This window comes from Cibotium barometz, chromosome 59 (assembly GCF_041138505.1).
Source record: "Cibotium barometz isolate CiBa-2024 chromosome 59, ASM4113850v1, whole genome shotgun sequence".
Taxonomy (NCBI): domain Eukaryota; kingdom Viridiplantae; phylum Streptophyta; class Polypodiopsida; order Cyatheales; family Cibotiaceae; genus Cibotium; species Cibotium barometz.
This window is the reverse complement of record NC_141104.1, coordinates 10,400,837-10,426,638: the sequence shown is the minus strand read 5'-3', so window position 1 is coordinate 10,426,638 and position 25,802 is coordinate 10,400,837. Positions and strand designations below refer to the sequence as shown.

Sequence of the window (25,802 nt, the reverse complement as noted above, 5' to 3'; positions counted from 1 at the left end):
ACATACGAAAAAATAAAAGAGAGATAGGTACATGCTAATGGTCTTTGTTTGAGGATGGGGTTTGAACTTGGGTGCCCAGTTTGAGAGCTACAAGCTACACTAACCTAGCCCAACACACGCAGCGCGACATAGGAACCCATGAATAGGCATATACATATAGAAACACACTGTATGCAAGGGGGAGGGGTGGGCGTCCTGGGGTTGAAAACCAAACAAGTCTTCTTGTTTCCGTAGCTAGAACAAGATCTTCTTTAAAAATTACAAAGTACCATATGGATTTTGAGGTTTTGAGATGACCAGGAGGAGAAGGGCGCTCCCTTAATAACATGGTTATTGTCCCCAGCCTGCCATAGGAACCCATGAATAGGCACATACATATAGAAACACATTGTACGCAAGGGGGAGGGGTGGGCATCCTGGGACTCTATGTTTTGAGATAACCAGGAGGAGAAGGGTGCTCCCTTAATAACATGGTTATTGTCCCCAGCCTGCCATAGGAACCCATGAATAGGCAGGCACATACATATAGAAACACACTGTACGCAAGGGGGAGGGGTGGGCGTCTTCTGACTCTAGGAGGAGAAAGACGTCGCCTTGACAACCTGGTTATTGTCCCCAGCGGGACATAGGAAGGAACCCATGAATAGGCACATACGTATAGAAACACACTCTAAGAGAAGGGCACGGCCTTAACAAAATAGAACGACTAGCCTCTCAGTACACCACATCACAGTTTTGTTTTGACCCACCAGTACAGTGGTTTTGTGTTTTGCAAGGGCTTGATAGATAAGGTAACTTAATGGCTTGAATGGGCGCTCTAGTCGCCTAGGGCATGCTGCAGCTGCCATGGTGGCCAGATTTTGATTTCTCTGCAGAATGGCAGCACACGGGAAACGCATTGTGAAGATATCTTGCTGTGGAGGAAGCTATGGTGGAAACCCTGAACCTTGACGGAATGCTCTTCTGAGATCTCCGTTCCCTCGACATGGCTAGCGACGATGAGCTGAAAGACGAAGAGCTCGTGGATTTCGAAGGCTCAGACTACGACATTGGCTCCGATTATGAAGAGCTTGAAGAAGTCGAAGAGGAAGAAGATTTCGCCGATCTGCAACCCTTGGATCTACAGCAGGCCGAGCTCCACCGCCGATCTGCTCCAGAAACCCTAGAAAAATCCAGCAATAGAGCTTCAGAAACCCTGAAGGACTCCGTCATTGCAGCTGCAACACCGGAAGCTTCAGAAAACCTTGAAAGACCCACCAATGGAGCTTCAGAAACTCTGAGAACATTAGAAACCTTGAAATCTGCAGAAACGCTGAAAGGCTCCACCAGAAAAGCTTCAGAAACTCCAAAACATGTCACCGTGGGAGCTTCTGCACAGGAACAGGCCACAAGAAATGAAAACCTGCGATTGAACAGCATAGAGGGCACAGAGAGTGGAGAGATCGAAGAGGAAAGGGATGAGAAAGAGGAGATTGCTGTGCTCCAGTCTGCATCCAGCTCGCATTTGGATGATGATGGTGGCCACAGCAGATCAGAGCACATGGAGGGTAGGCTCAGAAACCATAGCAAGCCAGACTTGGAGGATGGAGAGCTTGACGAGACAGCCATGGTGATGCCATCTCCCCATACTCCTCTCTTTTGTCTCTGCTTTTACATCTCTTTCACAGAAATTCCAAGTTAGCCATTGCATAAAGAAAGTTCCTTTGCTCCTTTGGAGCATTCTTCAAGCCAGTTTCTACGTTGTACCAGAAATCCTAGCTTTCCCTGCAAGGCTTCTCAAACCCTAGTTTCAGCCAGTTCTTATGTCATCCTTTACATGCAGAAATCTTTTTTCTTCTTCAAGGCTTCTTTAATCCTAGTTTCAGCCTGTTTTCATGTGCTCCTTTGCATGCTCAAAACCTATTTTTTCCTGCAAGCCTTTTTCGTATCCTTGTTTGTTATGTGAGCCTTCTCATGCAGTTATCAAGACGGCCTTTGCTTTCCGAAGCCTGCTTCTTTAGGTTTTAAGGATGTAGTTCTTCTAATCTCACACTAGTTTATTCATCTGTTCGTTGAGGACAATCAAAGAATGTAGATGTCTAGGCTATGCTTCAGCTGCCAATTTGAAGATTACAGGCATTTCCACATATATGCAGATCGCATCGATGAAGTTTCTGCATTTATCCCAATATTAGAGAAAGATACTAGGGTTGCGTTCTATCCAGCTGCCATCTCTTGCACTTTATCCACCTGCCATATCTTGCACTTTTTCACTGTTCCATATCGTTATCAGCACATCATTATGCATTTTAGAAAAGTGTGCTCTCTTTTCCACGATCCCTTGCACTCTGTTCTACAGCTCCTCTTTGGTTTCAGCTTATTATATGGGGTTGTCTTTCATTTTCTGCTCCACCATTCCTCCTTGATCTCCTAGGTTGAGCATGGCTCTATCTCAAGCTAGAGTACAAGTAACTGTTTTTCTCAGGCTTGCACAGAAACAGTTAGACAAAGACGAGGGCTGAGGCACTCATCTATACAGAAAGATACTCTCTCACACACACACACACACACACACACACACACACAGAGAGAGAGAGAGAGAGAGAGAGAGAGAGAGAGAGAGAGAGCAGTCCAGACTTGGAATGAAGAGCACTCTATTCGTGTGCTTTCAAATGGGTCTGCGAAGAGTAGATTATCATGATACTTTTCATGATGAACGGCAGTTGCAATCATAGCAAGTTACACATGTATTATGCTGCTGTTCAAGAGGATTGGCTGGTTGTGCACTGAGGTCTCATTTTGAAGCTGTTGCTCCATCTGGAGTTTAGTGAGCTACTTGATGTTTGGGGGAAACGGGACATCCTTCTTCTGTTTGGCTTTGTTAAAGGCCCTTCCTTGCGGCCACATCAAGAAGCATTGACAAAAGGTACAAGCAAGGGAGAAGTTTTGGGAAACCAGGATCAAGTGTTGCAATTTTACTGCAGAAGTAAACGAGTGGCTATGCAGCGGTTACAATTTTGAGGTTAACACAGTAAGCTCTTATTATCTCAAGAAAATTAATCCTTAGTCTTTATGCTCAAGAATACCTGCACTCTCTGGCTGTTGTATACAGCGCACGCATGAAGCTGTGCTAACAGGCAGTGGGCTGCACCGGAGGTTTAACAGCTTGAAGCCTGTTAGCTATATGTGGTTTTAATAAACAGTTTAGATTTTGTGTACCTGTGTATGATAATTAAGGTAGATTGCAGAGCAACTGGTTGCTGTCTTTGTACACAATTTCTCTTACAGGCATCTCTTCTATATGGATTTGTGAGAGTTGTTAAGGCATTTTGATAATTTAGTGTTCTCTCAGATAATATAGTCAAGTGTATCGAGGGTTGAGTGCTCATATTGATTTATATTTCCTCCTTTGTAATTTCATGCTCTTTTCTTTCCTTCAGGATCTTTATGGTGGGCTTCATTTTCAATAGGAAATCAAAAACCTCTTTAGCATTTTCTCTCTTGAAATCCAGCTTTGCTATATTAGCAGATTTAATAAGAGTGAAACTAGCATTAGTTATAAGAGTTGATATTTGATGGCCTCATGAAATTTACCTTGTACTGTCGTGAGCAAATTGCTTGCTGCTACTATAGAATCTTTGCTTTCTATGGAGACATCTGCTGAAGAATTCTAAGAACAAAACTGCATGCAATTTCCTCAAGCCAGGACTAGGCACCTTTGTAAGGCCATGGGATATCAACTCTAAGAGAAGCATTGGCCATATGTTATATCAGAGTAGTAGTATTCAGTAAGAATCATGTCGTATTGATCAATAAAGATATCTGGTTATTTAAGTTCTAGACTGATACACGGTTTGTTTTTGATAAGTGCAAGTATCCTTGTACTCATGTTGCCTTTCTGACGAAAAGCAGCCTCAAAGTTATGATTTTGATGCGGAAGAAGAAATTAAAGATGAAATTGTTGGTCGAGAACGGAAGCGGAGAAAGGATGGCTTTATAATGGAAAGGCAGGTGGATGAATTTGAAGGAGGTGATGCTAAAGAGGTGGAGGAAACAGGGTGTCCTGCACCAATGCAGCACTACAGTTCAGGCAGGTAGGATAGATGTTTGTAACATTGTCTGCCTCTTGACCCTTCACAGGTTGTTTGAGTAAGTAGTTGTATGAGCCAGGTTAGCTTGTTTCTTTCTTTCGGGGCTGTGATGCAGAGGGCCTGATATGACAGGTTGGATAAGTGGTTCATGTTTTATGGCAACTGCTTGCTTCATTAATTTTGGCTATGGCATTTGACTTCATTTAATCAAAACATTTTCACGATGGGAGAATAAAGATACCTCTGGAGAAGATGTAAGCCTCTGGACATGAGTTAACAAGGTTGAAATGGGGAATTTTGAAAAGTTGCCCACACAACTGCCCAATCTTTGAGGGGGGGTTGATGCAGTCCTCTACCCTTAGGATGGGGCCATGGCAGGGAAGCTTTAGTTGAAGGGTTCCACAAAGGACAGCTAGAGGACAGGAAATTTTTACTTCTAGCTGGAGCTTTTCATGGCTAGGCTTGGCATAGGAAAGAAAATGCGTCATGGCAAAAGAGACAGCAGGGGATCCACAACGGCTACAATATTTAATGTAGAACTAAAGCTAGGCTTAGTGATCATGTGTTAATCCTTGGTTCACTTTTTTTTTTGGCTCTTTGTTTGAAGTGTTTGGCAGAGTTTAACCATAGAAAGAGAACAATGGAAGTTTTAGTGAACTGTCCATTGTTTTATAAGGTCTTTTTCTTGTGCTGTTTGCTATCAGTGACAAAGCAAAGGAGCACTTTGCAGGGCTTTCAAGTGCAGGTTAGTTTTTGAGATGTTATGGCCATGCTTTCTTTTGGGCTTGTTCTCTTATGAATGCTAAGTTTCCTTTCTATTTTTATTTATCTAAAGCCCACTCCTTAATGCCATATTTTTTGGGTAATGCAGGAGGTCGAGGTTTGAACATGAGGATGATGGGTCTGGGCCAAGGAAGTTTGGCCCCTGGCATCATGGGGCCTGGAAGGCCACTTTTACCTCTTGGAATTGGAAGTCTGGCTCAGGGATTTGGTCCATTTGGAGGGATTGCTCCACATGGACGACCTCATGTAAGGCTGAACAGAGTGGTTGATTGTGTAAATTCACTTGTTTGGAGAGCAATCGTTGTGATGCAATGTATTCAACTTTGTCATGTGCCATCATGTTGCAGGTCCACCTTCAAGAAGTACTTGCTCAAGAGCACCTTCTGAGGGCTCATGCTTTGCATATGGCGCAAGAGAGTCTTGCAAGTGCTATTAGATCTCCTATGACCCGCCCTTTGGGGGCTGCTGCTTTACAGCCTTTTTTGGGATTTGATTTTCTGGGTCCAAGACCACAGACTCCAAAGCACTTTCCACCACCACCACCTCGACCAGATTTGATAGTGGGGCCCATGGAAAATTTTGTGAGGGGCCAGAGGCCAAATCTAGCAGGAAGAATAAGTGTGCCTGGTAAGGCTGGAGGGCAGACAGAATCATCTTCGAATAGTGGTATTGGAAGGCAATTTGGTTGGCCAGCAGCTTCAGTGTCAGGTGAACTGCAACATTCAAAAAGGGGACGCGCTCGAGGCCGTGGGCATCGTACTGGTTTATGGGGAGACTCAGAACCTCTTGGGCCTATGCTCGGAGGCCTAGGTTCAGCAGGGATATCTTTGAATCGGGGAGCTATGCTAAATGTAGGTGCTGCAGCAAGCATTCGACATCTGACCACAAATGAAGTTGTTTTCTACCAGACAGGTCTGGGTGCTTCTCAGACAGAGAGAAGTATTGTACACAATGAATTCGATGCAAGATGGAAGATTGAGAAAGAGAGAATGCTAAGAAATGGCTTGCCTCATTTTGGGATAGCTGAACGCGACTTAATGGCAGGAAAATTTTCAGACTGTAGCACAGAGTTTGGAAAGGACATTGTTAGGAAAATGGGTGAGGCTAAACCATCAGCTTCACAGGACAGTTTCAGACCGGGAAGCATTGCTGCACGCCTAGGTCCACCTTCACAAGCCAAGCTCACAGCATCAAGCAATGTTGCTACTCCAAATTTGGCTGCTGGAAACAATGTTATTCAGCTACATCAGCCTGTACGTAAAAGCAGGTTTGATGTTTCTTGCCAGTTTGTGGTTTCTGATGCACTTTTTGGATTGACTACTTAGGTGGCACTCTTCTAGATTCTATTCAGGTAACATTATCTTGTATATTTTTTATTGACTAAATTGGGCAACATAGACTAGGCTAAACATAGCTTTCTTTCTACATATGCTGAGCACATTTCAACTAATGTGGCATGAAGTGTAGTTTGGAGTTGCCAGCCTCTTAATACCTGGAAACAGAAGAAAGAATTGAGTAACCAGTTCTAAACCTCTTGTTTTCTTTCCCTCTACTGCAGGATATTGACTGTTAGTGGCCTTCCTGAAGACACTCCTATGTCAACTGTTGTGGAGGTTTTTGAAAAGCTTGGCAAGATAACTGTGAGTGTTAAAGAAGAGTAGGCATTGTTGTTTAATTTTCTGCATAAGCAATTATTTCGAAGAGCTTTGACTATAGGAATTTATCACAAAATTGTGTTCCACACAAGTGAATGCAATTTTGGTCCTTTGCTTTGCTTTGGACACCCTTGGTTGAGGCTGGGCACATAGTCACATTGTACATAGAAACGCGTTTCTGGGCTGAGAAACTCTGAAACCCCGAAATGGATGAAACGCCATAAACGCGTTTTAGAAATGGGGATCTTTTTCCATTTCTAAAAAAAATAAATTGTCTTTTTTAAAAAAATTTTTGTCCAAGTGTTTTTTTAAAATATTGGGCTCTCTCTCTCTCCCCGCGTGCAACCTGCAGCCCAAACATCCTCTCTCTCTCTCTCTCTCTCTCTCTCTCTTGCACGCAATCTACAGTCACCTCCTCCTCCTCCTCCTTATCTCTCCCCCAATTTCTCAAATATTCCCAATTCCCTAAATTCTCAGTTGCCCAATTTCTCACGAGTCACAATTCTACAACTCCCCAATTGCCTAATTGTGACCACAATTGCCTAAGCTTTTACCATATTTTAAGTGCCTAGCTAGCACTAGGTAGTCCTACAAATAATTCTACAAACTACAAGTTCTAAACCATTTTATTGTATATAGAAAAAACTACGAAACCTCCGCATTTCTTAGTTGAAATACGAAACGTTTTGTCCCGAAACGTCAAAAACCCCGAAACGTTTCTGGTGACTATGGTTGGGTAGTGGTCATTTTCATCTTGGTCAATGGTAGATGGTGTTGATGGCCACATGCTTGAAACTCACCACCCTGTATACCTTGTGTTATGGGTATACAATTATATATTACCTCTAAAGTCTGTTGAGAGTGAGAAGGGCTACATTTGAGTAACTGATGATCAGTTTAGATTGGAAATCCAGCACCATAATCACTGAGTTTTTGATTTTTGAGGGGCAATGAAAATTTGCAAGCATTTCTTGGTCACGAGTAGAGTATTTCAACTTCAGCTACTCAAGGGTTTTTAATTCTCACGGTTTTCATGCTGCTACTGCTCTGTGTTGTTTGCAGCTGCCATCACAGACAATTCTGAATGATTTTCAGAGTTGAGGCATGAGAAGGGGGTGGACCTTTCACAGGTCGACAATTCTCCCAGGTTGAGGAGCCTGACTGGTTGGTGATCAATCTGGATTCAATACCAAAACTAACTGCCCCTTGTTATAATTGCACGAGCAATTGCAATCAACTACTGAACTTAGCAAGTGTTTCAACTCAGCTTTCAAAATAGTAAAGGAGCACTAGCTTGGGTGTCAATTAGTCAAGGGGCAACCTTTGTAGAAGTGATCTTGTAGAAAACACTTGGGAAAACTGCAATTTCTATTCAAGAACTTTGGGCCTTGTTGAAAGGTGTCTAGATGAAGTGCGAGGGAGAGGCATAGCACATACTTATACCTAGGCACACTTGGTAGTGCACTCTCGCACGGGGCAGGCACATTAGGCCTCCCGTGTTGCAGTGGGGGTTACAAGCTGCCGCGTGTTCCACGGGATGCCCTCCCCACCTTGATGTCAAAGTGCTCGTGTGGAAACGGAACAGAATGGAAGGAAAACGATGGAAGTGGCGAAACCACGAGATGGGACGACGAGCTATGTTGAGCTGATGGGCTGATGAGGCCAGGCTGGCGGGATCATGGTATTGAGGTGGAGGGAATGACTTGAGTCTACCTTTGTTATATGGAGCTGGGGCAGGGAGACATGAGATGGGTGTGACCCGACAAGGCAAAACGTGTGATGACGCGCTTGATGGGTCGATGTAGCCAAGATGCATGGTGAGATGGGAGTGATGCGTCGCTGTGTGGCCCGATGACCAGGATTTGGCCTATGACACATTGTATCAGACCAACCAGTTCACTCGGCTCTAGCCCTACATATTTGTGGATAAGACTCACATGAAAAGCATTGTGTATATGCCAATGACTAGGCAATGCCAACCTAAAATCCACTTCACACTTAAGGGCCTCCTTCCCCAAGCACGAATATTTTCTTTATTGCTTTGGAGAGCATCTTTACAATGTAGAAAACTTATTGATGACAGTTGACTGAGGATTGCAAAACCTAAGGACAAGCTAGACCAAACGTCTGCTAAACTCCCCCCCAAGCAAGAGTATTTTCTTTTATTGCTTTGGAGAACTTCTTTACAATGTAGAAAATGTAGTGATGACGGTTGACTAAGGGTTACAATATGCAAGGACAAGGTATAGACCAAATGTCGGCTGAACCATCAAGCGAACTGAAGACAACAGTGAAGACACTTCTGAAACCTTTATGCACACCTAGATCTACTGAGGGAGATGCAAGAATGAAGGTTGAATGTTGGGATGCCTTGGACTGAACCACAATGAAGTGATTTGCTGAGAAGTATGTATGCACAAGTCAAGAGACTCAAGCATGCATAATTCTTCTCTTGATCACTGATGAAGGGATTGAAGGGCGCTTATATATGACTATCTAGATGCAAGTCGGTTTGCTCTACTTGTTGTCAGCATGTTTATGCAGGTCCACAACTAGATTCTTCCGTTGGCCCATATCCTTTAGTGGAGTACCATAATCCCCATGTATCTCTCGTTGATGATGTAAACTCCATAGAAGCCGGATGATTCAGGAGGTGAAGCGAGGGTGAAGGCTCTGAAAGGTCTACGTAGCTTGTGCCTGACATGTCTCTAGACTAGGGCTCTCAACGGGGTCAGGACGCACAACAAATAATCCCTAAAAAGGTTCTAATTTTGTGCAAGTATAGCACCAATGATGAGCTAGTGTGTCACATGGCACCTCAGTGCATGGGTGCATGTGACATTCGCTCTTGCTTAACTTGGGCACTCCCTAGAAGTGTGTTCTTTTTTTATGACAAAAGAAGCACCTACCCTCCTCCTAGCACTCAATTTACCACTGGTCTTGCCTGCCTGAGCTTTCTGGTTTGGAGTAAGCTTGGGCGTATTGGTTGAGTTCTTGGACCCAGGGGCTCCTGTGCTGTGTCTTGGGGAAGATCCCGTCTGGTTTTGGCCTTTTTCCCTCGAGGTAGTTGCCTTCGTAGTGGCAAGCTGGGAAATCTTGGGCTTTTTGCCATTATGCTTCATCTCAGCACTCTGCGCAAGCGAGAGTGCATCTTCGAAGGTGGTTGGCCTAAACATACGTACCTCCCACTGGATTTACGTGACCAGGCCATAAAGGAAATGTCCTTTCTTGTCCTTGTCAGATAAGCCCAACTGCAAAGGTTAAGTTTGAAATTTTATTGGCAAACTCAAGGACTGGTTGCGCGTTTTGACGTGCTCCCCTAAACTCGTCTTCGAGTTGCTCAAGGTAATGGGGCGGTAGAAACCGCCGCTAAGGTCAAGGACGAGCTCGTCCCAAACATAAGCCACAATACCTAATCTGGCGTGGGCATGAGCCCACTTGGTCCACCAAGGAATGGCCTCACCTTCCAAGTACCAACTAGCCAAGATCACTCTCTGAGTATCACTTTTCCTAATTGCGGCAAAATAAGCTTCAAATTGATGCAACCAGGAATAGAGAGTTGTGGGGTCAAGTTTACCATTCTACTTACTAAATTTCATTTTCTTGAGAAAATGATTGGAGGAAGCCATTGGTGTCATTCTTGCGTCCAAAGCCGCAAGGTATCTTTCGTGTTCCACGCGCCTCTTGGCGTCGTCTTGTGCAACAGCACGGGCTACTACCGCATGGTCTTCCATCTATCGAATCTCCATTGCTTGCATATGCGACTCCGGCATTGAACTTGGCTGTGGTCGCACCCCTTCAAAAGGGTCATGTAGTAGAGGATTTGGAATTTGGGAAACGGAAGGAGAGGGAGGAGGAGACGGAAAAAGAGGTGCTGGAGAACGGGTGCGCTCTTCCAGGGCCAAGATCTACGCCTTCTGCTCTTCCAATTTGGTACCTTGTTCTGCGATTGCTCACATCATATGATGGAGCATCTCCTGTACACTCATGCCTGCTGCCCTAAAAGGATTGCTTGGTGCACTTTGGTCCCAAGGTTGTCATTCTCTCTCGTCGTTGTGGCTCGCCATACTAGGAGAATGCACTTCCTTCCGGAGGCTGAAAACTAATTGTCCTTCGAGGGACAGGAGTCACACCAAAAGGGGGTGGTCCACCGGAGTCTAGACATCAACCACACAAGCGAGAAGTTTTTCTTTCTTTCTTTTTTTTTCTGGTTTTTCTGGCCGAATCTTCACATTGAAAGAAGGCTCTGATACCAATGTAACATGCGGAAGCTTCGGGGTCGAATCGGTAACTTCAATGCTCAGAATTCAGCAATCTTTCATGATGACAATAACGCACAAAACTGAAGTAGATGTGCAGAAAAGAGAGAGAGAGAGAGAGAGAGAGAGAGAGAGAGAGAGAGAGGGGAGGCAGGAGGGAGGGAGGGAGAAGACACAATATTGGGTCCCAAATACTCTGTAGGCCCCCACCACGAATGGTGTATTTGCTTTATTAGAATGATGTAAATATCAGAAAGTAAAGGCAGAATCTTGACCTGCACGTTTCACCTTGATTGAAGCTTTCCCCTTGGCTGTCCTGGCCCTTGGAAGGCAGCAATCCTTTGTGAATTATGAGATGATTGAATCGTTTTCTTGGCTGGGTTTTTATACTCTCACAAGCAGGCCAGCAAATAATCCCTCCACGACAAGCATAAATAGCATTTAATACTGTTTTTAGCCATCGTTTTCACACTGTGGGCTGGCTGGCCCTTAAGCGCTGCTGTCTAGCCACTGAATGGGCTGTTTCAGACTGCGCAGGCTGCCCATGGGCTAGCCCCCAGTCTGGCCTAACCTTTGGGGCTGGCTGCCTGGGCTGCCCAGGCATGCCATGCTGGCCGACAGGCTGGCCAAGCCCTAAGGCTGGTCGCCTTGCTGTCCAGGCCACGCTGGGGCTGGCCGACAGCATGCTGGCCCAATCCTGGGCCTCTTGGCCCTCTTAAGGGTGGCCAAGAAGACCTACCCCATGCAAAGTATAGGGAGTATTCACTCCCTTTTGTGGGGGAGCCAAAAAGGGTTTCCCCCTCTTCTATATGCAAACCTACATGCATCTAAAGGTGTCCGGCACCCGGTTGCAGACCAGATACATAGATCACTTGATATTCTTCCAAAGGGAGACTCACAGTATGGATTGGCACTGCTTTATGTGCAGGACAATGCACACCTGACCTCAGACGCATTGGGCTCACATGGGACCAGTTTTCCACTCCAGGTCCTGTACCTTCTTGTTCAGACATGTTTACGTTGCATCCAAGTTTGGGATGCACGTGACAATTAGCCATGGCATGGGTGTGCACGTGACATTGCCCTTGAAAAGGATTCCTGACGCCTAGAAGTCCTAGTCTAATGACTCAGTCCCCTAAGGAATTGAATGACTCTAAATCTATGCCTTGGTTTGCTTATATAGCACCCCAATAACCAGTTGGCCAGCCCATCCTCCGGTCAGCTAGGTTCCCTGTTGCTGTCGTCCAGCTACCGACCTGCGAATGTTGCATTAAATGTTGTTGTCCCCACATGTGTGGTCATGAACTGACGCTGGCTGAGCTCCTGTTGTCGCGTTTGGTTCCTTGGTGCTGGTCTAAACCCTAAACCGTATGTTCAGCTGCCTCCAGCCTTGGATAGTTAGCCATGTACATGTGTGCACATGACATCCCCTCTTGCTAAACTTGATGATGGGATTCCGACCTTGACCTTGGATGACTGTCATCATCCCTTTGTCTCCTCATGAATTTCCACACTTGTCATCCTTCTAGTCTAGGCAACACTTCAATTGAAAACCCTGCGTGATCTCCAAATCCACTCCAAATCTAATGCAGATCTGTGCATCGGTTCCACCTTGTCTCCCATCCCTTCATGCCGAGTCCCTAAACACTTTCTTTGGTCTTCTTTTCTGAGCATTGAGTCTGGCACTCTCACTCCACCCCTTGGAGGATCATCCTCCCTTGGAACCGTTGCATGAAAGCCTTTCCTGGTATGCCCCAATTGGCAGTTGACTCACAGGATTGCCATTCTCCTTGGGTCTTGTGGAACACCACCAACCAACCTCCTGGGATCTTCTTCCCTTTGTTTGTGTTACTCTCTTTGGACTGTGCACCTTCATCTGGGACACCATTAGTGTTTAGCCTTGCTGAACCTGTTGCGGATATAACGTTGCTTGGTCACCACACCACCGAAAGATCCATGCGCAATGCAGTAAGGGTGGGCGAGACATGGGCATCTGACTCACAGGACTGCCATTCTCCTTGGGTCTTGTGGAACACCACCAATCAACCTCTTGGGATCTTCTTCCCTTTGTTTGTGTTACTCTCCTTGGATTGCTGAACCTGTTGCGGATACAACATTGCCTAGTCACCACTCCACCAAAAGATCATGCGCAATGCATTAAGGGTGGGCGAGACATGTGAAAGAGTGCACAGAGCGGAAGCAGAGTGGCACTAGAATGTGCTGAACAGAGAGTGCAAGAGAGAGAGAGAGATATGGAGCAAACTATGCTGAATATATTGAAGCAAAACAGTCCCAAGCAAGAGACACTACAAGTCTCATAAGTGAGGGAGCAAAATATGTACAAGACTGAAATGAGAAATGAGAGGCCAGCACCCACTATTTACAGCACCCACTATTTACAGTATGGAGGGCTGGCCGACTGGAGCTCAATAAGCTGGCCGATTGGAGGAGAGGAGCTGGCCGATTGGTAAAATACCAAAAGGGTTGGGAAAAATCCTAGGAAAATATGGAAAAAAAGGGGTGGCCAGCCCACAATCAAGGGCCATACAAATGGGACCAAAAGGACACCAGAAATGGGCAGAAACTGGGGATGAATGTGCTAACACCCCCTCTCAGCACCAAATGCTGAACATAACTCCGAGAAGCCGAAGAAGTCATCCTCTGTCAAAGACAAAAGAAAGCAGCAACAATAGGTACTAGGAAAGCTCCACAAGCAATCTCCACAGCAACTCAGTTACAATAGCAACAGAACAAGCTGTAAGGTACACTGCTAGAAAACAACCATGAAGGTTGCGTCGTGCTACTCTAAATATCGGTGCAAAACCCAAATGTAAACACATTGTCACAGGAATCCCTAGAAGCCTGTAGCTCCAAGAAGATAATACCCTCAAAAGAAATAAAGTCTATCTGCTCCAACTCTGTACCAAGAGTAGCCAATTGCTGTATAATAGCACCCTCCTCGAAGGTCAGCATCGCCAGATGTAAGAACTCAACTGCCCTCTCTAAAAACTGATGTCGGGACTCCACAGGCCCAACCAAATCCAAATCCCAATCCTTCAATCCCTGGAAGTACCACTGTGTCCTAGGCACGGTCACAGATATACCTGATCACGATCCAAAATCCTCACATAGAGTAAGGGAAATAGGAACATTCACTGTAGTGGTAACTGAAGTAGTAGTAGCCTCCTCAATAGCATAACACAGCGTAGAAGCAGGCTCCTCCATAGAAGGCAAAGGGACCAGCAACACATCCTGGTCACTGGTTGACGAAGAAAGAATCGGAGGCAAAGCAGTAGGAGAAAAATCCCCCTCAGAAGCTGTGAGCAAAGACAACCCACTGTCTTCCTCAAAAACATTACCAGAGATATCATCCTGGCAAGGTCCGGCAAGCACCGACACACATCCTCCGCAGAGGCAAGGTCCGGCAAGCACCGATTCTTGTACGAGAGAAACTCCATCAAACCATACTCCTTGAGAATAGAAGTAACCTGCAACTTCCATGACTGAAAGTTGCCACCATCCAACTTGTCTGCCTCATCAAGGAAATAACAAGAGAGTGGTATGGGAGCCAAATCTGAAGTTGTCATCATTGATCCAATCAATAGAACCAACCCTCAAAAGATAAAAACTGTCCAAATCAAAAAACGCTGATATAGGGTCCCACACATGATGGAAGATACACTATAGAGGCTCTGGGTTACCCCTCAAAAAGAGACGTGTGAAAATTCAAGTAGGACTCTAGCAATGATTGCAATGTCTTGGATACAAGGAATGACCTCATCAATATTAAGCAACTGTTTTCGAAGATCCTAGATCTTCGTAAGATGATCGGCCATATTGTCTGTTAACTTCATGCATCTCAGGTTCTCAAGTTCTTTCTTGAGGTATGCAACTGTGGCCTCATTCTTTGCTTAATACATAGTTTCAAGAACATTCCATGCATGCTATGAAGTCTTGCATGATCAGATGTGTGGACAAGGAAGAATATATCGAGAGGTGATGCTAATAGAGGGGACCAAACCTTCTACTCTAGTAGCAAAGGCAAAGTGGACTCGTCACATGGTGACACCAAGAAAAAGAAAGGAAAGTGTCATTATTGCCACAAGCTGAGGCACTACATCGAAGAGTGTTGGAAGAGACTTGCCAAGTTGAAAGGTGATGAAGATCTGGCAAACTTAGCTACCTCTACCTCGAATGACAAGAAGCAACAAGCGCTGAAGAAGAAGATGAAGAAGAAGAAACCATAGCCCATGATGAGTGGGCTTTCTAGCCACATTATCACTATGGGGGGGAATGTTAAATATTAATAATGATGAATGTGGGAATAAACATGTGCTAGGTGGTTTTGTAAACTGGCACCAAATTCTAGGTTTGAAATAGAGTGGTTCTAGTGTGTGAACAACTGCTTCTTTTGTGTGTGGGAACATCTTAAGAGGATCTTATGTAAGCAATGATGTATGTAGGTGACACCTCTTAGGGACACTTGGCATCATAGGTTTGACATGTGGCATATGTGGTGGCATCATATGTATTCACCTAGTAAAGGGGGGTCTCTCCTATTAAGGTAGGCAATCTTTGAGTCCGTCGGTTCCCATGCTTTGTGGATGGGGATAATTGTGATTGCTGTCCTTTAGTTTATAAGGAGGTTGGTCCAATCTATATGGACATGCTGTTCTTTCATCAGATGGTTTAATGAAACCTAACATATTCATGTACTGGTGATCACATGGATACGAAGGATGCCATTTTTATGTGTACAACACTCGTGCTCATAGGAGTTGGTTGCTGTTTATGGATGCTATCATTGTACAGGTAGCTATTGAAGGCAAGTGACGGCCTCTCACTTTTGTGTATCAGGATTTCAAGAAAGGTCATAAAGGAGATACATTCACGATCAGCTATTCCAATGAGATAGAGGCAGTAACTGCCAAACGGAATTTGCACAGGTAAAAAAACAATTGATTTTTCATCAGGTTTTCATTATGTTATTGCAGATATTACACTTCTGTGGATTAAGTAGGTAGCATATGGTATGTGTGTGAGTGCAAACTTCAAACTACATTTGTGGTGTAAGACTCAGGAAAGACAGCATGGACGTTTTTGTTAGCAGCTTGGAAGATACATTACACTTCAAATGGAGCAGTTTTTGAGAGAACCTAGGTTCTCCTCCCTTTTATGCTGATTGATCCCATAGAGTGATTTCAATGCTATTTTTCCAAGTCAAGTAGCTCTTTGAAGGTCATATGTCATGCCTTCTATGGTCACATGAGTAGGCCACACAAGCAATCCGTAAGCTGTATTGCCGCAAGGTTATAAGTGACAAACTGACAGGTTTTAGCATTCATTGAATGTTTTGGGTGCTCTTACATCTTTTGGGTTTCTCATCTGATATGGTGAAGGCTAGCTAACATGCATATTCCAATGAGATAGAGGCAATCACTGCCAAATGGGATTTGCACAGGTAAAAAAAGATTTGATTTGCTCTCAGGTTTTCATAATGTTATTGCAGATGTTACACTTAATGTGGATTAAGTAGGTAGCAAATGGGATGGGTGTGAGTGCAAACTTCAAACTACATTTGTGGTGTAAGACTCAGGAAAGATAGCATGGAAGTTTTTGTCAGCAGCTTGGAAGATACATTACACTTCAGATGGAGCAATTTTTGAGAGAACCTAGGTTCCACTCCCTTTTATGCTGATTGATCCCATAGAGTGATTTCAATGCTATTTTTGTAAGTCAAGTAGCTCTTTGACGGTGATATGTCATGCCTTCTATAGTCACATGAGTAGGCCACACAAGTAATCCATAAGCTGTATGCAAGGATATTAGTGACAAACTTGTAGCAGGTTTAAGCATTCATGAACTGTTTTGGGTGCTCGTACAGCTTTTGGGTTTTTCCTCGGATATGTTGAAGGCTAGCTAACATGCATATTTTCTTTGGGGGAATCACACTTTTAAGGTCTTTGGCCTGGAAATTGCATCTTGAAATCTGATGTTTATCATTTTATGTGTGCAACCCTTTCTCATGAAATTTGGTTGTTTGTATGTAATCCCAACTAATCAAGCAATCACACCAAATAACAGACACTTTCTTTTGTGTTTCTGCTATGATTTTGCAGATCATTCCTTGCTGGCAGGCAGATCGCTGTTGATTATGCCTACCAATAGCCCAGGATTTGGAGTGCCCGTTTTTATGTAAATAGAAGTTGCCGTATCATCTTTGGGTAGTTCAATGTGTCCCTTTTTCCCTGTAAATTGATGTGCCTGATTATTTTAATGATGTTTCTATCTCAGGTTTGTTCTCCTGCTTTATTTTTTCAGGATTTTAAAATGCTAATGGCAAGCAGTATCCCTTTCCAAGAGGGAAAAGTTCAGCTCCACAGGTTTCCAAAATAGCCTCAAAGGTATGCCACTAAGGTATCTCAAGATAGGACCTTGGTCACATGTGAATGTTACATTCTGGTGGTATTTCTGTCTCATCAAACAGGGGGCAGCGCCCTCCCATATATGCCTTGTGAGTGCAACTCAATAATTTCATTACCTTACCAGATTCTCAACAGGAAGCTAGATTGGTTTACAGGAATTTGAAGCTAGGTAGTTACTGTACATGGAATGTGGTGTATCTATCAGTACAGGTTCGTTTCTCTGTTGAAGTTGAGGATGGGATATGGGAGTATTGGGTCTCCCCTGTCAGAGTTGAGGAAGAAAAATCAATCTTCCTTTATTTGATCAGGTTCGTGCAGGCATTTTGTTCATGGGAGTGCTAATTTTGATCTTTGTTTTGGTAGAATGTTTGTCACTGGAAACTTAATCAAAGAATGGAGATGTATGCTTGTCAGAGAAATGAGATGGCATGTTTTTGTGATATTTTCTTTCCTTTTTTTTTTTTGGGGGGGGGGGGGGAGAGTGATGCACTCTAAAAATGTTTAAATCAGAGATTTAACATATTATAATAAAACATAGGTGGCGTTTGTTTATGATCTAACAAACTCTTTGGAGAAGTGATGTAGAAGTTCTAAAGATGCTTGAATTTAGGTTCAGCTTATCAAATTTGAGACCTATATGCACAAAGATGGTGACAGCGAGTAATTTAAAGGGTCTTTTTAAAACCCTTTTGTGTTATGGGGGGCTTCTTATCCATCGTTGTCTTGTGTTGAGATTCTTCTTTGATAGAATTTTCGTTGGATTTATTATGATTGATGAGATACGGTCCAATGAGTCACCAATGGGCAGATGAGATAAGGCAAATCAATGCATCTTGTGCTTGGAATCTTGCCTTTGTCCTACCAATGTGGAACATGTTCATCTTTAGAGAAGCATAGTCAATGTGGATGATTGCTTTCAAAGTGTTGTTTAGAGAGTTCTTAACAAGCAAGAGTTTGTAAACGAGAGAGGGAGTTCTGGTAGGGGTCACAATCTTATTGTTATTACTTTGGATTCTTTGCTCCAATATTGAACAAAGTGCAACATTCTTAATCTTGGTAATTAGAATAATAATGAAGAGGCTCATTAAAATTTTCTTTTATCTTCATCTCTTTTATTTTCAACACGGTTTTGAGATCTAAATGCATAGCTATGGCTTCAAGGACTAGGGAGGAAAGCCTTTTCCTAGAGGAGAGCAAGACCAATGGTAGGAGCTTGGAATCCTTTTCCTCCAGTGAAAGGCTTCACATGGGGCTTTTCCTTTCATAAAGGGGGAATATGATGATGACATGAGGCATTTTTTGGGTTGTGGAATATGGGGCATCTCATATTCCAGAGTTCATGGCTATGGTTGATCTCAGGGGGAGTACTATATGGAAATTTAGTTTTTTTTTCCCTTGGATGCAAGCTCCTATCGACATTGATTGTGTTCTTAGCTGCTTGTTGAACGGCATAAGACACTGGTGATGACACAAGGTAGAACTTAGGTTCCACCCTAAAAGTACAGTTGGTATTGTAAATTGCAAGGGAAAAAGCATCTATAAGGTTCTTTTATAGAATCCTTTGAGCCATGAGACAATGTTTAGGGGTTTACCCATCTCCTGACTTCTAATCTTGAATTACAGTACCCTTTTCCCTCGTTAAGTGCTGGGGTTTGCCAAATGTTCTAATAAGAAAGTCCATTTCAAAATTGAAGCGTATGGGCAAAATTTTGAATTTCAATTATTGTGCCACCACCATGTTTGGCAAACATAAATTGTCAATCACTTAGATTCCCGTTTTTTTCTTGCCTTAGATCTTGCTTGTCTACTTGATTATAGTAACCTTTTATTCCTTTAATAATTTCTTAACTAAAGTTGATACCCTTTTTATTTACCCGATGGTTTCTTTACTTCCTGTGTAATGCTTTATTTCCCCTATCGTAAATACTAGATTGCCAAACAGTTAAAAGTCTTTGTCCACAATTGTGGAGCAACATCGAGTGTTATTAAATTTGTCATCTATCCTATGTTAAAAAAGAATATACAAAAACAATAAAAAAGAGATGCTTGAAGGAAACATAGAACTTAAAGTAAATATTTTGATCAGACAAAAAGAGAGAGAGAGAGAGAGAGAGAGAGAGAGAGAGACATCAGACGATGAACATCTTATTATGTAGCACAAGGCTTTACAATGGCGATACCAGCCAGCGACATGATGTAGAACAAGTGTTGCTTGTGCATAAATGACATGAGTTACCAATACTGAAGGGAAGAGAAGTAAAACTAGCCGACTACCCTCGAGGAGTTGTCTGACAGCATCAATAAATACCCATGGCTTAGACAAACATGGGAAAATACATATGGGTTTAGATAAAAGGTCAAGTTCCCAAATCACAGAGATGTACAATTTTTAACACCCCCTCTGTTACTCAGTGTGCAAAATTGTGAAGATGATAAGTTGATGAAGATGCAATCACCAGTACTGCGCAGTATCGGATACACATTGGAAAGAGCACTTGTCGACATGATTGCTCCAAATAGAATGCCACCCTAAACAACAAAGGAATCTACTTGGCTCCTGGTATAGAATCATGAGTTTGTGGAAAACATTGTGCCCATCATCCCCCAATAGTAGACGGTGAAAACACATCACGTCTCAAAAGACCTAGAATAATGAACATGGAACTTATCCGGTCCATAATCTCTGCTACACCAAACAATAGACGTAGAACACATCTAGTCCATAGCTCTAAAAAAATAAACTTGTCTCACTAGATATGCTAATGCTTGGGACTCCGACTCACAATTCCCATGCACTAGAAATAGAGCTGCTAATAGCTTCCTCTGTCGCACACAAGCTTTCTCTGGTTGGAAGCACATGGGGAAATACTATCTTTATAACTATAGAAGCAGACCATTTAGGTACTCCTTGACTTTTGCAGCCTAGGGAAACTAGAAGTATCAGAGTCATTATCGTGTATAAAACCATATTCTGAGTGTGGTCATCATCAATGAATGTAACATAATACTTGTAATCTGCAATTGTTGCAGTCTTGGTTTGTTTCCATATATTTGAATGTATAACATCCAAATGGCCTTGCACTAACATGCTTTTCATGTGAGAAAGCATGTTTACTCTGCTTATTATCAAGCTGGCATGCTTCACATACTTTATGCATACCATCAACATTAAAATTTGGCAAACTTGTGATAATATTTTGGGCTTATATAAACTTTAGTTTTTATATTCACATGACTAATGTGCTTGTGCTATATATCAATGTTTGCAATGACATCTGTTCTATGTGTAAACATGGTTGTCTTCACCTAAGGTATGTTTACATCTAAAGTAAACATCTTGCCATTTTTATTAGTCTTTGCAACTAAGCACCATTGATTTTTGAAGTCTTTCACAAAACATCCTTGAGGATTAAACTTCACTTGCAAACCCTGCTTAACTATCTATCCCAACAAAAACATGGTTCTTTGTAATATTTGGAACATGATGTACATTTGTCAAGTATCCCATTTTGCCATCTGCATAGAAATTGTACTTTGCCAACATGTGCAATGGGATGCACGGTATCATCACTTGTTTTTACATAACCTGGTTTTTTTGTTTTCTACATGTCTAAACCACTCACCATGAATGGTCATGTGGTTAGAGGTGCATGAACCCACATACTAAACATCTCTACATCTCCTATTATGGAACTGAGCATAAAATGCATTATAAAGAGTTGCTCACTTTTATCATCTCACCATCGTGTTTACTTGATGATGCATGATTGCTTTTGCTATAACTTTTCACTTTTAGTATCATTTTGCTTTGGTCATGTTAGAGGTTCTAAAATCCAGATACCAAACATCTCCAGATCTTGACACATCTCATGTTATGGAACTCAGCATATGCTGCATCATAAACATCAGCTGCTTACTTCTATCATCTCATTACCTTATTTACTTGATGATGCATAGTTGCCTTGCAGTAACTTTCTGCTTTTAATATCATTCTGCTTTTGATAGCAATCCTTTGCTATGTCCCCTGGTTTGTTATAATAATAATACTCTATGCTATTTGCACTCTGAGTTCTTTACCAACCACCTTAGTCTCTTTGGCTCTCTGTGCCTCTAGAGTGGCATCTTCCACCCGTTTGTAGATTTAAATCTTGTTATTGTTGCTGTCCATGATTTTTATTTCCAAAAGAGCAAAAACCTCGGTCCTTAGAGATGGTGATCTCCCTCTACCTCTATCTGTATCCGAGTAGAAGGCTAGCTCATTTGAATTTCCAAATGATAAATCTTCCTCAATTCTCATCTCCTCACGGAATGAGAAGAGTGATCAATTCCTGAAAATCAATAAAGTTCTCTCAAACTCCAATGGGGATTGTGGACATATATAAGTTTGTGGACATCATATCATCATCATTTATACTGGTGATTTAATACAAGAAAGGAAATTTGCAAGCCCTTTAACCTTCACTGAGTAATCATTTATACTGAGCTTTTCTTTGGTCAAATTATGTAGCTCTTGCTTTAGCTACATCTTTTAAGCTTGGGTGTTTGTGCTTTACATCTTTACCAAGGTGTCCCAAGCCTCCTTAGACGTTTGCATCTTGTATATGCATAATTATAGAATTTGCTACATTGACAGATAACCAATATAATATCTTTCTAGATTTTTCATGCCATGCTTTATATGTCTGCACTTGTTGAGGGGTTGATTTTTCTTCAGCAATCTCCGGCTCCTTTTCATCACATGTGAACTCCCAATATCCTTTTTCCATAAGAAAATTCGCCATCCTGGTCTTTCATACTTGGAAGTTATTCTTGTGTAGCTTCTCACTCACAATATATGATGGACTCTTAGCAAACATCTTTATGTGCAGCAACTTGCTAAAAAGTGCTTGCAAAAAATCTTATGTACAAGAAATCTACAACCTTCAATAGTGGTATTGTAAACATGTTACATAATGCCACTGTATGAACCAGATACATACACACATCCTCGCCAACACTTGTAACACTTAGATTCTTGTATAGACTATCCTGTAACCAAAATTTTGTTATAAGTTTGTATCGAAATGGCATATATAGTTAAATTCAACACTTCACAAGGTGCATGCAGAAAATTTTCAAACCCAAAATGAGACTTGAAATGTGCATGAATCGCACTAAAATGCAGTTAGCCATGTTAATTACACACAATATGGTCTTCTACCCTCATCGAGGGGATGCCTCAATTTAAGTGTTTCTCGTTGATTTCCCTCTTAGCGGAATGACAAGACATCAGTCTGTGGTGACAGACTAGTCAGGCAATGCCGTGGGAGATGTGTAATCACCCACTAGAGTTTTTGGGTAAGAACACCAACTCTCGAATGGTCATGGGGACACACAGAGTTTCATTCTACTGAACAAACCTTCACTCTCACTCTCTCTATTCTCACTTTTCGTCACACCACTAACTATCTCACTCTCTCTCTCAAACATAGACAACATGTTCAGTAAAATAGAGACATTGTAGATTTCATCCACATAGTGCTGCAGAGAGCAACATAGAACAATAATGAAATGGCAAGCTTGCTCTTAGTTATATTCTTGAAGTATTGCATATTAATACATAGCAATTTCCCAACAAAGATCACCATTATCTAAGTGTCTATCACTATAACAAGCTTCAAGAAACAACTATCAACTATCCGGTGAGAGGATACAATGACTTCACACTTCATAAATTACTTCTATCTGAGCATCTATCTCTATTCTTGTCTATCATAGTATCATCTCCTTGTCGCTATCTTCAGTGACCAGTTGCCCTTTTACATTGAGGCTTCTTGTTCTTGGCAACGGCTCTTTGGTGGTTACAGTTTGCCACCTCCACACGTGTGACACCGAGGTGGTGTTCATGACGTGGGGAGTGGGTTGCTTGCGCCTTATACCACCACTGATCTGCTGGGCGCAACACCTGGCACACCTGGTGCTTGAGGTTCTTCTCTTGAACCATACAAATTTCTCTTTGAATCTTATAAACATTTTCGGGGAAGTATGGTCCGGGATGTATACATCATCCACGTAGGTGGCGTGCTTCTGCATCCTCTTTAATTTTCCTGCTTGTTCTTCTGAGAAACCCAGACCCCTGTTGTCGGTCTGTGGTGTCTTCTAGTCAAAAAATTTCACCATTGGTCTGAGTGGAGTTTGCCCTACGATTTTCTTTTCAGCCATTGGTATGGGCCTCCACTCAACCTGCACAGTTTCTTCATATTCTGTTGGATTATCTGAAAGTGAGCTTTGCACCTTTTTCGCTTCTGGGTTTCTGGTGCCCCACTTCTAGACATTCACACTTGTAGCTGGTTGCCTTCTTGGTGGAAGCATCCTCCTTCCCTTCGACGTCTGTGAAGACAAGAATTGTGAGCATGGGTGTTCCGGGGGAAGAGGTTTCTTGGTAAGCATTGACCTTATTTTGTCTGCATTTTGAAAATATGGTGGTAGCTCTTTGTTAGCTCTCAGCAGCTCAGAGAACATCACATGTGAAGCTTCAAAGAACGGATTGTCCAGGCTGTGGCCCACGGAGTTGCTGAGTTGTTGACCAATTGGTCTTTCAGGTGCTCATGCAACTTTCGGACCTCAACCAATAGCTCTCCTGGCTCCTTTCTAGGTACTCCAGGTGACATAATTTTCATGCTTTCTATGGCGAGCTCTGCATCAGCCTTTACCTTTGCAAGTTCTACTTGGAGTATGGCCACTTCTTCCTTTGCCTCCTTCATCTCTAACTTCCATTGTAGCCTTGTCTTTTGGGTTTGTTACACCACCCTTTCTGCCACTTTTTGCTTTGCTTCCTCTATTTGCATCTGAAGGGTAGCTCTGTAGTTTTCCCAATCTCTGGGTCCGTCATTTCTGAGTTGATTCTCATTCTCCATGCAGTGCTGAGTTTCTAATTCCAGTGCATTCAGCTCATTGATGGTGTCCATTTCAAATTTAGTGCTCCTCTCAAGCTTTTGTTTGTACTCCTCTGCCTGCTCTTTGGCCTTGTCTCTATCTTGGAGAGCCTCTCAGTATATCTACATATTCTTTGGAGGGTGTGGCGTCCTGCAATGCCTTATTTCTTTTAGCTAACTTTTTTGCCTTCTTTTCCCAGTGTTCTACTTTCCAAGTGGTAGCCTTCAGTGCTTGTGCTAGATTTTGGTCTTCATTTTCCACTTGCTTACCCTTTCCGAAAGTACTTGCTTTGGGGGACTCCTAGCTTGTTGGCTGTTATTGTTGTTGTTGCTGTTGTTGTTGCTCCCTGTCTGCATCATCATCTTTATCTAGGTCATGGATGACATGTTGCGGCTTGCAAGACATCTGTTCATGAATCTCTATCAGTGCTTGCTCGCTTCTATCAAGGCGCACCTGATCCCACATGTTGCTAAGTCTGACCTTTGCTGTTTTTATCACTACTGCTTTGACATGTAGTGGTAGCACATAACTTGTTCATCTTGGTTTTTCATGGCTTGGGCTTTTGATTGGGAAAATGCTAACATCGTCGTGCTGTCTATAGCACTTCATCCTTCAGTTCTTGTATGGTGTTGGCCCAGACCTTAGTTGGCTTCCTTGCTTCAGCTAATTCTGCACGGAGCCCTTCCACCTGACCTTGGAGCAGGTGCCTCTCGATGATGAGGGCTTTGATCTTTCCCTCGCTCAGCTCCTTTTGTTGTACTAGGGCCCTTTCCACCATTGCTATCTTCTTCTGCGTCTCCTCGTTTTGCTATGTCATATTTTGTGTTTTGCTTTCTAAGTCTTTGGGTTTAGTTGTGGCGTTTACTAGCATTCCATGCTGTTTATGATTCAGGAGGGCACACATGTTATTGATTGCGCTCCGAGCCTTCTTCTCATATTCCTCCATAGAAGTGAGGGTTTATGAGAGGATGTTCTGGGCTATAGACATCAACCCTTTGTTTATATGCAGTTTTTGGTTAGGGAGTTCCGCTCCAACTCTCCGAGTACCTTGAAGCTGTGGCTTGGCCCTTCCTGCACTTTCTGTGCTAGGGTAAGGTGACAGTTCTGCTGGTATGACTCTTCTTCTGTTGTGGGTAGCTTCCCGTTTCCTCTTCTTCTCTTCCTTCTCTTTTCTTCTTCCTCCTTTTTCTTGACCTCTTCTTCAAGTTTCGTCTTCCTTTTAGCTTCCGCAGTGGCTTCTTGCTTCTGACACCATTTTTCTTTCTTATTCTACCTTCTGTTTCTTGACCTCTTCCAGGTCAGGAAACATCTCTTCATCTATTCCGTTCTTCCTCTTCTTTTCCTAGCTTTCTGGGCAATCTTCAGCCATTTCTCCTCATCATCTATGTCATCCTCAAACGAACTGAAAGTTACCTTGGCAGCTTTTGAGGGTCCACTGGCTTCCCTATGATGTTGTTTGACATAGAGATCTCCCGTCCGGCAATCCACTGGCCTAACAACTTGAGCGATCACCCTTAGGTGCGTATGTACTATAGTGGGCTATTTCTCTTTAAGCTAGGTGGCCGTCCTCTTTGCTAGATTTTCTTTGTAAATTGCGGCCCAGTTTATTTTTTCTCCTACTTTTGCTCTTTGAGCAGTATGTAGTTTTTATTGGACGTATCCTCCATTTTGCCCATAAACATGACGTTCTGCAAG

The 25,802-nt window shown here is 42.9% G+C and overlaps 1 protein-coding gene across 1 annotated transcript; it reads left to right on the top strand.

The window, feature by feature from the left end:
• Positions 1–721: 721 nt before the first annotated feature.
• Positions 722–17,634, top strand: LOC147605473 (uncharacterized). The gene is made up of 9 exons (XM_086793257.1): positions 722–1,609; positions 3,892–4,073; positions 4,775–4,815; positions 4,942–5,099; positions 5,201–6,120; positions 6,412–6,493; positions 15,625–15,713; positions 16,887–16,991; positions 17,089–17,634. Exons 1-8 carry the CDS (start codon positions 986–988, stop codon positions 16,933–16,935), a joined length of 2,145 nt encoding a protein of 714 aa, XP_086649383.1. The 5' UTR covers positions 722–985; the 3' UTR covers positions 16,936–16,991; positions 17,089–17,634.
• Positions 17,635–25,802: the final 8,168 nt, after the last annotated feature.

Coding starts and splice junctions, on each gene's coding strand:
- LOC147605473 (XM_086793257.1), top strand. CDS start 986: ATGGCTAGCGACGATGAGCTGAAAGACGAAGAGCTCGTGGATTTCGAA. Junction 6,121..6,411: donor CAGCCTGTACGTAAAAGCAG/GTTTGATGTTTC, acceptor CCTCTACTGCAG/GATATTGACTGTTAGTGGCC. Junction 15,714..16,886: donor GCCAAACGGAATTTGCACAG/GTAAAAAAACAA, acceptor ATGATTTTGCAG/ATCATTCCTTGCTGGCAGGC.